The sequence below is a fragment of the Pan troglodytes genome, chromosome 15 (assembly GCF_028858775.2).
Source record: "Pan troglodytes isolate AG18354 chromosome 15, NHGRI_mPanTro3-v2.0_pri, whole genome shotgun sequence".
Taxonomy (NCBI): domain Eukaryota; kingdom Metazoa; phylum Chordata; class Mammalia; order Primates; family Hominidae; genus Pan; species Pan troglodytes.
In genome coordinates this window covers 73,636,121-73,650,113 of record NC_072413.2, presented here as the reverse complement: position 1 = coordinate 73,650,113, position 13,993 = coordinate 73,636,121, and the positions used below count along the sequence as shown (strand labels likewise).

The following is a 13,993-nucleotide window of genomic DNA, read 5'->3' as shown; positions in this document are numbered from 1 at the left end:
CATGAAGATTAGACTAGCCGAAAAAACAGACACTGAACAAGTAATTACAGGCAATGAGAGTTATAAAAAGGAAGTACAAGGTTCTACAGAAATGTCTAAGGAAATGACCAGGCTAGTTATTAATAGGCTCACTCACACCTGTAATCCCAGCGCTTTGGGAGACTGGGGCAGGAGGATCCCTTGAGGCCAGGAGTTCGAGACCAGGCTGGCCAACATACTGAGACTGTCTCTATGGAAAATAAAAAAATTAGCCAGGCATGGTGGTGTGTGGCTGTAGTCCTAGCTGCTTCTAAGGCTGAGGTGGGCAGATTACTTGAGCCTAGGAATTTGAGGTTATGGTGAGTTATGATTACCACAGCCTGGGTGAGAGAACAAGACCCTGGGGAGAGAGGGGACGGGAGGGGAGGGGAAGGGAAGGAAGGAGAGGGGAGGGAAGGGGGAAAGGTAGCGGGGGAAAGGTAGGGGAGGGAAGTGGGAGAGGGAAGTCGGGGAGGGCAGGGCAGGGAAGGGAAGGGGTCAAAGCTGTCTGGAGACAGTACCCTCTACTTTGTGAACTAGGCTTATCAGAAGTTAATGCTTCTGGCTATCGGGGGAACCACCCCCAATATTTCAACATAGGTTCTTTTCTATTTCCCTAAGTGTCAGCTGGTCTGAGAAATAAAGGGAAAGAGTACAAAAGAGAGAAATTTTAAAGCTGGGTGTCCAGGGGAGACATCACATGTTGGCAGGTTCCATGATGCCCCCTGAGCCGCAAAACCAGCAAGTTTTTATTAGTGATTTTTAAAGGGGAGGGAGTGTACGAATAGGGTGTGGGTCACAGAGATCACATGCTTCCCAAGGCAATAAAATATCACAAGGCAAATGGGGGCAGAGTGAGATCACAGGACCAGGCAAAACTAAAATTGCTAATGAAGTTTCATGTCCCACTGGGCACGCATTGTCATTGATAACATCTTATCAGGAGACAGGGTTGAGAGCAGACAACCAGTCTGACTAAAATTTACTAGGCAGGAATTTCCTCATCCTAATAGGCCTGGGAGCGCTACGGGAGACCAGGGCTTATTTTATCCCTTATCTGCAACTGTCTAAGACAGACATTCCTAGAGTGGCCATTTTAGGGACCTTCCCCTAGGAATGCATTCTCTTTCTCAGGGCTGTTCCTTGCTGAGAAAAAGAATTCAGCAATATTTCTCCTATTCGCTTTTGTAAGAAGAGAAATATGGCTCTGTTCCACCCAGCTCTCAGGCAGTCAGACCTAATGGTTATCTCCCTTGTTCCATGAACATCACTGTTATCCTGTTCTTTTTTCAAGGTGCCCAGATTTCATATTGTTTAAACACATGCTTTATGAACAATTTGTGCAGTTAACGCAATTATCACAGGGTCCTGAGGCAACATATGTCCTCAGCTTATGAAGATGACGGGATTAAGAGATTAAAGTAAAGACAGGCATAGGAAATCACAAGAGTATTGATTAGGGAAGTGATAAATGTCCATAAAATCTTCACAATTTATGTTCAGAAATTGCAGTAAAGATAGGCGTAAGAAATTATAAAAGTATTAATTTGGGGAACTAATAAACGTCCATGAAATCTTCACAATTTATGTTACTCTGCCATGGCTTCAGCCAGTCCCTCCGTTCAGGGTCCCTGACTTCCCACAACATCTGGCTGGGCGCAGTGGCTTATGCCTGTAATCCCAGCAATTTGGGAGGCCGAGGTGGGTGGATCACCTGAGGTCAGGAGTTCGAGACTAGCCTGGCCAACATGGTGAAACCCCGTCTCTACTAAAAACACAAAAATTAGCTAGGCATGGTGCACATCTGTAATCCCAGCTACTCAGGAGGTTGAGGCAGAAGAATTGCTTGAACCCAGGAGGCAGAGGTTGCAGTGAGCCGAGATCACGCCATTGCACTCCAGCCTGGGCGATAGAGTGAGACTGTCTCAAAAAAAAAGAAGTTAATGCTTCTTCTGGTGCTTCACTATGATTAAAATCCTGAATGTTCTTGAAATTCTAAATATCAAAGACTGTCTTTCATGCTAGGCTTTTCTCCTTGATTTGTGATATTTTCAGAACAAGGATTGTTCTCTTTTACAGGTTCTAAATGTGTGGGTAGGAAGCAAGAAAAATCAGAGGCAAAGGCCGGGCAGTCTTGCTCAGGACTCTCTGCTTCAGGATGAAGATGTACTAAAACAGGCTCCCCAGTTCTTTCAAGTGCTTTCCAGTTCCTACAGTGGCAGCAGGCTTGGTCTAACAGAAACAGCAATGAACCTGGAGTAGAAAGATCTGAGTTGTAATTCTGGCTTTTCAAGTATATGACTCTAGAGGTAATTTGCTTAAATCACCTAGTCTTATCTTTAAAATGAGATTTGTAAAATTTAGCCTGATTTACTAAGATCTCTTATAATTCTAAAATTGTAATTCTACAAATTTACCCATTGCTTTGAAATTTAGTCATCTGTAATTAGTTGGCGGACATGAAAATTCACATGTTAGAATCACTTCTCAGTCTCCCTTACAACTAGAGATGGCCATAGAGCCCAATTCTGGGGAAAGTTTTGCTTTTCTGATACTGGTACCACCCCATCTTCTTCTTTGTTGCTTCTTTCTTCCTTCTGCTTAGAAAGCTGTCCCCTTGAGGGGAATGGCTGGAGTTGGCAACAGGTCCTTAGTCACGGTCTTCAGGGTCACAGACCTCTAATTCTATTCTACTAAATACTGTAACTGGCAGTGATGGCAGGAGCCTAGATAGACCAGTGTGCCATGTATTCCAACCACTACACTCAAATTACTGAGAACAGTTTGGGGAGTACCCAGGCTTTCACATCTCTGGAGACAGTGATTAGTCTCTAGGCTATATCTTTACAGGTTGTCTCTTATTAGAACAAAAAGTTATACCTTCATGAGATCACCTTGGCTGGTGTCTCTAGTGTTTTTAGGCAATCCTCATGTCCAATCCTTATCAGTTCTCTTTCAAAGGCCCTGCAGAGGCTATTCCAATCCCTTTCTGCCTTTTTAGACACCCACCCATCCCTAGGCCCCTCACTCCTGGCATAAGACCTCATCAACCTGTTCACTAAGAAGGCTAGGAATTTGTAACATAAACCTATTTACCTGCTTTCCTCTCCATCTAAAATGTTATCTGGGTCATCAACTTAGCCTTCTTCCTTCTCCTCTTTCAGGAGACACATGCCCACTTCTCTTTCAAATGCTCACCCTTCTACTGGGGTTCTTGATTTAACCCTCTCCTGCCTCCTCTGAGACCTCATTTCCTTGTTCCTCTTCAATCTCCCTTTCCTCTCTGATTCTCTGCGGTGCTGCTGCTTTTTTTCTCTCCTTTAGTAATCACACCCATCTCCATACTGCAGCTTCCAGAATCTACATCTCTGGCCAGAACTCAAACCTGCTCTTACAACTGCCGCCTGCAAAACACACTACCTGGATGCCCCATCGACATCCAAATCCATACCCTGTCCAAAATGTAACATTCCTCTACCCCTTTAACAGCTCCTCCTTTGCCTTCCTGGTTACATTCCCTGGTTAAAAACCCAATGGTCTTCCTAGCTTCTCAGACTCAAACCTTAGGATGCCTCTTTGACCCCTGCCTCGCTCCCCATACACAGGCAGTAATGTTTGTTCTCGCACTCTTTCTACTCATACCTATCCATTTTATCCAGTTCACTGCAGTAACCTTCAAAGAGACCACCAGTTTCTTCTCTCTGCTTCCGCCGACTCATTTCACATAGTTATTTTTCTAAAGGCCAGTCTGTTTATGGTGTCCCTTTCCTTCCAAAAAAATTTCCTATTGACCACACTCAATTAAGCACTGGAGGGCCAGAACATAATAATATTAATTAGTATTGTTTAATACTAATTAATAGTAGTTATTAATAACATAACTACAACTTTAGTTAGTAGTTAAACAAAACATACTAAAAGTAAAATAGTAAAACATAGTAAAAACATAGTAGTATTAATATAGTGAGTAGTTAAACATAACTACTACTAATACAAACATAGCCTGAAATAGGAAATAGTATTAAACATTTATCAAGCCACCCCCATCAGGCACTATCCCAAGTGATTTCCACATACTAACCTACTTAAATATCTTGACAACTTTATAAGGTCAGCACCAGCAATACTCCCATTTTATAGATGCGGACATTAAGGCACACAGAAGTTGGAGTAACTTGGCTAAAGTCACATAGCAAAAAATTTACTGACTACAAATTTGCAGCTTTGAGTGCACTGAAGTTCTGAAGTTGATTCATTTAATTAGTGCTCTATGTGACCCACTGCAGAGCCATCTGTGGGCAAACAATGAATTGCCAACCAATGGCCCCAGATAGAGCAACAAACGCTATTAGATAAATGGTGAAGCAGGCGTTCCTGATGAACTGCTGGTCTCCTCTGCCAAAAGATGAACAACCCACTAGGTGACCCAGAGAGACTGGCAAGCCTAACATGTTAAAAGAATCAAAAGTCAGGAAGTCTAGAGATAACTCTCTCTTCTCCCCATGCTACTTCGTCTATCCATAAAACAGAAATAGTCTCTTTCTTGGACTTCTCGGGAGGAAAACTGTCCTCTCTGTGTGTCTCACCTGATGTTCCTCATGGGAGAAGTGACTTCTCTCACACTGATGCTACTGGGGAATGGTCATTGCATGCACGCTGCCCAGTGCCATTAGCAATGAAGCACAGAGACGAAGAGCATGGCCTCTGAAGCCAAACTGCCAGTTTGAACCCTAACTCTACCATTTGCAAGCTGCATAACTCATGGAAAGTTTCTTAACCAAACTGTACCTTAGTCGCCTCATCTAAAATACTACCAGAGTAGAGGTGCCTACTAGAAAGTAAACATTCAGTAAGTGTTAGCTATTACCACCGTAATTTGGACTTTCACAAGAGACCTGCCTCACATCTCATCTGTACTCATGTCTCTTCTGTGCATTAAGCCTACTGAGTCAGGCTCTGCCCCTGTGGAGGAAAGCCTGAAACCAGCCCAGCGCCTCTGCCTGGCCTGGGTGGGTAAGTTCACAATGATGCAAAATAAATAAGAAGCCCATTTTAGATCTGGATCCAGGCCATGTGTTTCTGTGTCACTTTACCAGCCATACAGCTGACACTTAGGTGCCTATTTGGCTCCTATGTGTATTTTTTTTTATTAGTCTGAACTCAAAGGGGAGAGAATGTGACTAACTTGTAGCTCCAAACCCTAACATCCAAAGATATGCGATATCTCTACCCCCAAAGAACATAAATTACACAAGACAAGAAATCAAGGCTGAAAGAATGTTCTTAAACAGCAAGGGAAAAAGGGATACCGAAAAGGAAGCATGTATAATTCACATGCAGGAATATAAAGTATCCTTACAGGCCAGGTGTGGTGGATCATGCCTGTCATCTTAGAATTTTGCAAAGCCAAGAGTGGAGGATCCTTTGAGCCCAGGTGTTCAAGACCAGCCCAGGCAACAGAGCGAGATCCCATCTCTACAAAAAATTAAAAAATTAGCTAAGCCTAGTGGTGCATGCCTGTATTCCCAGCTACTTGGGAGGTTGAGGAGGAAGGATCACTTGAGCCCAGGAAGCAGAGGGTGCAGTGAGCCATGATCGTGCCACTGTGGTTCTGGGCTACAGAGGGAGGCTCTGTCTCTTAAAAAAAAATAATAATAATACTTACATAGGCACTAAGTCATCAATGGAGAGAAGGGACATTCAAGCAAAAAATACATAAGACAGGGGCATGCTTATATGATGCCAATGTGCCCTTACATAAATGATACTGACAAGTTTACTGAGCATATCAGAATAAAAATAGTTTTTAAAGTTACCTCTGCAACTGTTTTACTAAAGAGTCACAGTTGTCTAAGGATTTGGAAAGCCCTGATTGGTTGACACCTTGAGGCGGCTTTTGGGGTAAATATTCCCCAGGTTCAGTTGCTGGGGACTGGGGCATTCTCTGTCAAGCACTTACTACAAAATTCCGCGTACTCAGCTGGCAGCAGGAAGGTCTGGGGGAGGATGTGAAAAGCCTTGAATCCATGTGTATGCTGCATTCGAATAATGTTTTTGTACAGTCGGTCCTTCCGGGTAAGTTCATAAGACCTGAAAAATCAAAGAAGTATTTCCATTCAGTAAACTATGACTCAGAATTTTCCTGTGTTATCACATTCTAAAGAGTTACAGTTCACAGTCCTAGACCGGTTAGTGAAGATAGTATCATATCCTAAACATATCGCTGTTAATCCAAAAGGCTTATTAATCATTTTATCAAATGGGTTTTTTGGTCAGATTTTTTCATTAAGATAAAATCTCCATACAGTAAAATTTGCCCTTTTTAATGTGTAATTCTATGAGTTTGGACAAACACATACAATTATGTAACCACCACCACAATCAAGATAAACAACAGTTTCAACATCCCAAAAAGTTACCTCAAGTCCCCCTGTAGTGGACCCTCCCAATCACCTCCAGCCCCTGGGAAAACATTCATTTGTTTTCTGTCCTTATAATTTTGCCTTTTCCAGAAAGTCAAATAAGTGGAATCAGACAGTGTGTATCCTTTTGAGACTAGCTTCTTTCACTGAGCACAACTCATTTGAAATTTATCTTTGTTGCATGTATCAGTATTCTGTCCCTTTTCTTGCTCAGTAGTAATCCACTGTATAGATGTACCACGGTTATCCATTCACCAGTTGAAGGCATTTGGGTTGTTTAATTTTTGGAGATTATGAATAAAGTTGCTATAAAGCATTTCCATATAGATTTTTATATGAATGTATGTTTTTGTAAGTTTTACTGTAAATGTAAGTTTTTATTTCTCTAGAAGTGGGACTGCTTGGTTGTTCAGCAAGTTGTTTTAGTTATTTATTGCTGTACAACAAATTACCCTAAAACACAGCAGCTTAAAATAACAGTATATATTTATGACCTCATAGTTTCTGGGGCCAGGAATGTGGGAGTGAGAGAGCTAGGTGGTTCTGTCCCAAGGTCCTTTATGAGGTTACAGTCAAGATACTGGCCAGCACTGCAGTCATCAGGCTCAAGAGAGGATGGAAAACCCAACTTCCAGATGGCTCATCACTCACATGGGGCTGCCTGCTGGCAGGAGGCCTCAGTTCCTCCCCACATGAACTTTTTCATGAGGCCAAGTGCCTTCATGACGTGACAACTGGTTTCTCCCAGATCAAGTGATCCAAGAAAGTGAGCAAGAAGCTGTAATGCCTTTTACAATCTAGTCTCAGAAGCGATAGTCACTTCTGTCATATTCCACTAGTTAGAGGCAAGTCACTAAATCCAGTCAACACTCAAGAACAGAAAAATTAAGTTCAACCTTTTGAAAACAATGTCAAAGAATTTATGGACACATTTTACAATCACCACATATGTTAAACTTTATAATAAACTGCCAAATGGTTATTCTGAGGAAAACAAGCTCCGTTTCTCCTGCTATATTCTGAGATATTGAGGAAAAACCAAAGTGTTTTTCCTACTCTCTACTCTCAATTCAACATAATCACTCAACACGTTAGACACCAAATGTGTGTTTCCCCACACACAAAGCAAGCAATCTTGCAGTGGGTGTCCTCTAATTCAACTCAATTTTGACCCTACCTACCTCGAGATAGTGTCAGTTCCCATAAGTTGAAGGCTCAGTCCCACAAGACTGCCTCCCACTTCCAATGCCAACAGCAAGCCCCAAGCTGTTTTACCTGTGCTTCTAACCACCTGGCTATAAATAGGCGTCCCTACGACTCCCTCCTTGGGTTCAATTAATTTGTTAGAGCAGCTCACAGAACTCAGAGAAACATTTATGTTTACTGGTTTATTAAAAAGGATATTACAAAGGATATAGAGGAAGAGATGCGCAGGGCGAGGTATGAGAAACGAGGCGCAGAACCTCTATGCGATCTCCGGGCACACTACTGGCCAAGAATCTCCATGTATTCTGTTACCCAGAAGCTCTCCAAACCCAGTCCTTTGGGGTTTTTATGGAAGCTTCATTACACAGGCATAATTGATTGGACACTGGTGACTAATTTAACTTTCAGCCCCTCTTCACTTCCTGGAGGCTGAGGGGTGGGCTGGAAGTTATAACCCTCTAATCATGCCTTGGTCTTTTCTTGTAACCAGTCCCCATCCGGAAGCTACCTAGGGACTGCCAGGCACCAGTTAAGTCATTAGTATATAAAAGGACACTTCTCACTCTGGAGATTCCAAGGAGCCAAGGAGTTATATGTCAGGAAACACGAGGAAGACTGACTACATATTTCACAAGATCACAGTTATCCAGAGTGGCTATACCACTCTGCATTCCCGCCAGCAAAAGTGTTCCAGTTGCCATGCATCCTGGCCCACACTTGGTGTTTTCTGGTTTTTGTTTTTAGCCATTCTAACGGGTATACTGATACTTTGTATAGTTTTAATTTGTATTCCATTAATTACTAATGCTATTGAGCATCTTTTCACGAGCCTCTTTTATTTGCCATCCCTGTATCTTCTTTGGTGAGGCATCCATTCAGATATTTTACCCACTTTGAAAAATAAAGTTGTTTGCTTCCTTATGATTGAGTTTTAAGAGTTTGTTATATATTCTGGACACAAATTCTTTATCAGTTATGTGTTTTGCAAATATTTTCTCCAGTCCATAGCTTGTTTTTTCATTTTCTTAACAGTGTCTTTCAAAGAGCAGATAGTTTTAATTTTTAAAAGGTCAAATTTAGGCGAGGCATGGTGGCTCATGCCTGTAATCCCAGCACTTTGGGAGGCTGAGGCAGGTGGATTATTTGAGGTCAGGAGTTTGAGACCAGCCTGACCAACACAATGAAACCCCATCTCTACTAAAAATACAAAAAAAATCAGCCAGCCGTAGTGCATGCCTGTAGTCCCAGCTACTCAGGAGGCTGAGGCAGGAGAATCGCTTGAACCCAGGAGGCGGAGGTTGCAGTGAACCAAGATCACGCCACTGTACTCCAGACTGGGTGACAGAGCGAAACTGTCCCCCCGCCAAAAAAACCAAAAAGGTCAAATTTATCAAGTTTTTCCTTTTATGACTGTGCTTCTATGGTTGCATCTAGGAATCCTTTGTCTAACACAAGGTTGCAAAGATCTTGTCTATGTTTTCTTCTATAAGTTTTAAAGTTTATGTTTTATTTTTAGGTCTATGACCCTTATTTCAAATGGGTTTTTAAAAATTGATTCACAAGTATAAAAATCTATTCTAAAACAGATTTCAAATATAAGTAAACAACAACAAAAAAGTTTGACTGTTGATAAATATACCCAAAATTTCAGGCTATAAAAACCGAACCTGTGAAAGAAATTCTAGCTTCAAAACCTTCAACAGAGTCTGTGCTATTCACTATTATAAATCATTATAAAATATTTTAGGACCCCTGTGTGTTTTACTTTAATGGAATCACGATTCTCTAATAGCATAAAATCATCTGGATTACTCAGATAGTGAAAAAAACACCAGTACTCCAACTAAAAGCAAGCTCCCAAACCAAAGCATTCTGGAAGTTTTTATACCACAGGTATCTACAGGTGTGACCTTCTGAGAAACATAGCATGGCAAAAAAAAAAATTCTGAGTTAATTCTAAGTAGAATGTAAATTGAGAAAGATTAGCTACTAAAACATCGGAATTTCTGAGATGTTATCTTAATTTGGTTTTAGGGGGAAAAGCATTTAGCATATTTTTAAAAAGGACTGTCCAGGAAAATCAAACACATGGTTATCTAATCCATATTTATAAATGTATTGCCATAGCAATAACTGCCCAACCTCTCATGTAACTATGTGGAACTCTTATCATCACTAGCACCACGGGCCTGAAATGACCCTTCTGGATGGGACCCAAGACAGGCCTTAATTTTAGAGTATAATGATCCTATTACAGTGAAGACCCAGGTTAGGAACCCCGTTGAGAACTTAACTACATCATTGAGAGATGGATATAGAAGAGGCAAAGTTATAAAGAAAATCAGGGAAATTAGCACCTTAAAACCAGGGTAATAATTACTATTATATCAGGGGTACATTCTTGTGTACAGTACTCCAAAAAGGCACTTTGGTTAGCCTCAACTGGACTCATTGATCTATGATTTGTTCCACTCCTTCAAAACCAACTAAGAACCTTTCTGGTAATCATTAAAAACTTACTCAACCTGTTCCACAGTTCAAATTTCTTTCTATGAGTTCAGAAACTGCTTTGGCAAATCTAGGTACCACAAACATTTCTTTCTTATCTATGGCCCTCTTCTGAAATCCAGAGCAGAGGTACTCAATTTTTAGTGTATATAAGAATCACCTAGAGAACTTCCTAAAAAATGCATGTTCCTGGGTCTCACCTCTCAAAATTCTGGGATGAAGCCCAGGATTCTGCATTTTAAACAAGTACCCCAGAAGATTCTGATACAGATGGTCCAGGACCCACACTAACTGCTGATGTAATCTACAACAGTAATTTCCAAACTTCCCTGTTACAAATTACCTCAATGCTTTTTAAATATATAGCTTTCTAGGTACATATTTACCTGGAAAGGTAAGGTAACTAGGAAAGTGCTTAAATATACACCTTCTCTAGAGATGGTAACTTCCATGAATCTGCAATGGGACCTGAGAATGCATATTTTGCAAAAGTACCCTAGGTAATTCTTATCATTAGGGAATTACAAACACTGAACCAGAGGCTAAGAAAAAGAATGCACTCTCCTACAGATGCCCCACATCAGTGGTTTTCAAACTTCTTTGCTTGGTACATCCTAGAATAATTTGGGGAAACTATATATCCTCTTGCATGTTTAAGCTGGCATGTAAGATTTTTCATCATAAATTTAAATTGTTCCAAAGAATATGATGAATGGTAAATATTACATTAAGACAAAATCATAACACCACCCTTTTTTTTTTTTTTTTTTGAGACAGAGTCTCTCTGTGTTGCCCAGGCTGGAGTGCAGTGGCACAATCATAGCTCACTGAAGCCCTGACCACCCCAAACTCAGGTGATCCTCCCACCTCAGCATCGCAAGTTGCTAGGCACATGCCACCATGCCCAGCTAAATTTTTTGTTTTTTTTAGAGCCGGGGTTTTGCCATGTTGCCCAGGGTGGTCTCCAACTCCTGGGGCTCAAGCGATCTGTCTGCCTTGGCCTCCCAAAGTGCTGGGATCACAGACATGAGCCGCTGCACCTAGCCAACACCACACTTTTAAGTATATTGAAGGGAACCTAAACAACATCAAGATTCAATACCTCATTTTTAAAATGTTATTAAAGGAAAAGCTCTGTCAGTAAAATTTTCACTTTTTAAAATACGCTTTTTAATGAAGTTAACATATGTACAGAAAAGTATACAAAGTACACGGCAGGGCATAATGAATTTTTACAAAGTGAACACACCTGTGTAGCCACCACTCAAGTTCTGTATAGAACATTCCCAGCATGCCAGAAAAGCCTCCCTCAGACTGCCACACAGACACTATCCCCCAGTCACTCTTGTTTTTAATTCTTTCATTTCCCACAAACAACAGGTTAGCCTAACGTATTTAATACTTGTCTTTTACATCATATCATACCTTCTGTACAGCAAAATTATACATAGGAATTGGCATATAATATTTTTAATTCCCTGTGACCGTAAGGCTATAACTGTTTATATATACATGACTGATTATCATTGCAAGTATTGTAGTATACAATTCATCCAAACACCAATGACGCTCAACTCTGTGAACTCCTTCCTAATTACACATCAAAAAATTACAAAATGATCTGTCATCAAAATTATGTTTAATGATCAGCTAATAGCTAGATTATATCATCCTTCAATTATTTTAAAAACAAAGAAATAGAAACTACCATCATGCAAAAAGGATTTGTTATGCTATTACTAGAATTCAATTAGACACTAATTTTTTTCTACCTTTCTTTGGAACCCTGAAAATTTCTACACCTAAGGACAATATACCAGACTAAGATTCTAGGTGAGTCATTCTTTAATAAAAGTGAAAAAACAGTAACTGTGAAGGGGAAGTAAGAAAGGCAAACCCATCCTGAGGTACTCCCAAGCAGCTCAACTTTAGGAAAGAGAACCAGAAACTATCTCCTTTAAAACCATCCATGTCTATATAGCCCTTAGAAAGTGTTCATTCATGCTCAGGGATATGAATGCAACAGTTTGATTTGCAGAGTGCTGTTCCGTACCAGAAAAATTTCTTCTTCTGGCCGGGCGTGGTGGCTCATGCCTGTAATCCCAGCACTTTGGGAGGCCAAGGCAGGCAGATCAATTGAGGTCAGGAGTTTGAGACCGGCCTGGCCTACATGGTGAAACCTCGCCTCTCCCAAAGATACAAAAATTAGCCGGGCATGGTGGTGCAAGCTTGTATTCCCAGCTACTGGGTAGGGTGAGGCAGGAGAATTGCTTGAACTCAGGAGGCAGAGGTTGCAGTGAGCCAAGATCATGCCACTGCACTCCAGCCTGGGTGACAGAGCGATACTCATCTCAAAAAAAAAAAGTCCTTCTTCTTCTTCATTTTCATCTTCCTCTTCTTTAAGGACACTAATTACCTTTGCTGGCTACGTGCCCCAATGTCATGTACCTTTAAATGAAGCAAAGCAGCTACAAAGAGCATTACCTGGGAAAGTGATTAACTTTTTGTGCTTCAGAGAGGGTGCGCAGTAAGAAGGGCTTCAGGTGGGATCCTGTCCACATTAGGTTATAGTCAGTGCTGCTTGGGTGAACCTGAGGGCAGACAGAAAGACAAGAAGGCAAAAAAACATCAGAGATACCCCTTCTCCAGGAAAAGCAATGACAGAAAAAGCCACAGTGATTTTTTTCATCCATAGTGTACTCACCAGGGTGGCCCAATTAGTACGTGAGCCTAGTGAGACAAAAGCAGTGTATCACAGAACAAGTTCAAGGAATGGGAGGGTTGGGCAAATCCCCGATGCAGAAACTAAAATAAATTAACCCTTCTATAGAAACCCATGATGTCTCTTAATATTCTTGCATTTCTTTCTCAGGCTGTCCTTATCCTTGCAGAAACTGAGTATGAAGTGCTGATCAGAGATAAACCTTATAGTAGCAAACCGACTTAGAATTCACTCATTCATCCATTAAAATTCTTTTGTCCATTAATTCAACAATGAGGCACCATGTTAAGTGCCAGAAATAAAACAGCAACAAGACAGGATACAAACTGGTATCAGAACTTCCCTCACGGACAAGTGCGGTGGCTCATGCCTGTAATCTCAGCACTTTGGGAGGCCGAGGCGGGAGGAGTGCTTGAGCTCAGGACTTTGAGACTAGCCTAGCAACATATTAAGACTCTGTGTCTATTAAAAAAAATTTTTTTTTAATTAGCCAGGAGTGGTGCCATGCACCTGTAGTACCAACTACTTGGGAGGCTGAGGCAGGAGAATCACTTGAGCCCAGGAGTTCAAGGCTACAGTGAGCTATGATCATGCCACTGTTCTCCTGCCTGGGTAGCTGAGACTCCATCTCTAAAAAAATTTAAAAAAAAAAAACTTCCTCAAAATGTCTCTTACAAATCTCAAGCTAGGAACCAGACTTTTATCAATTGTCACAAAGTATCTATAGTGGAAGTGTCTGTTCAGCCTTTTTGCCTGTCCTTTTTGATGTTTACATTCCAATCTTCCAACTTTCTTTGGAGAATGACTTACTCCATGGTTTTCAAGAACCTGCCAATCACCCACCCATCCCCTCCTGCAAGGAGTGGATCCAAACCCAAGCTACGCCAATCATTCTATCTCCAGAATGTGATTTTTGAGCAAGGAAAGGCAAAAGGACAATGAATGGAGTCCAGTCACGCCCATGGCAGTGCCTTGAGAAAATGATCTTGAAGACTCCTGTCCCTCCTCGGTGCCAGCCATGCAGGCCTCTCCCCATCTGACCTTCACTCGGGGACCTTCCCTGGCTGTGCTGAAGACTCCTGTTCCTATATCCTTGGGGCTTGTCCTGGTCTCTCTC

At 41.4% G+C, this 13,993-nt stretch overlaps 1 protein-coding gene across 50 annotated transcripts in view; it reads right to left on the bottom strand.

Moving 5' to 3' along the window:
- TTLL5 (tubulin tyrosine ligase like 5) overlaps window positions 1-13,993 on the bottom strand; it is a 297,856-nt gene that overhangs the window by 262,582 nt on the left and 21,281 nt on the right. For 41 of the 50 annotated variants that reach the window (XM_063793768.1, XM_063793745.1, XM_054666137.2 and 38 more), the window contains exons 5-6: window positions 12,639-12,745; window positions 5,978-6,108 (exon numbers count right to left, since the gene is read on the bottom strand). In XM_063793768.1, coding sequence (XP_063649838.1) covers window positions 5,978-6,108; window positions 12,639-12,745 — 238 coding nt within the window. The remainder of the gene's footprint in view (window positions 1-5,977; window positions 6,109-12,638; window positions 12,746-13,993) is intronic. The other 9 variants (XM_063793756.1, XM_063793757.1, XM_063793758.1 and 6 more) reach the window with 1 other exon arrangement.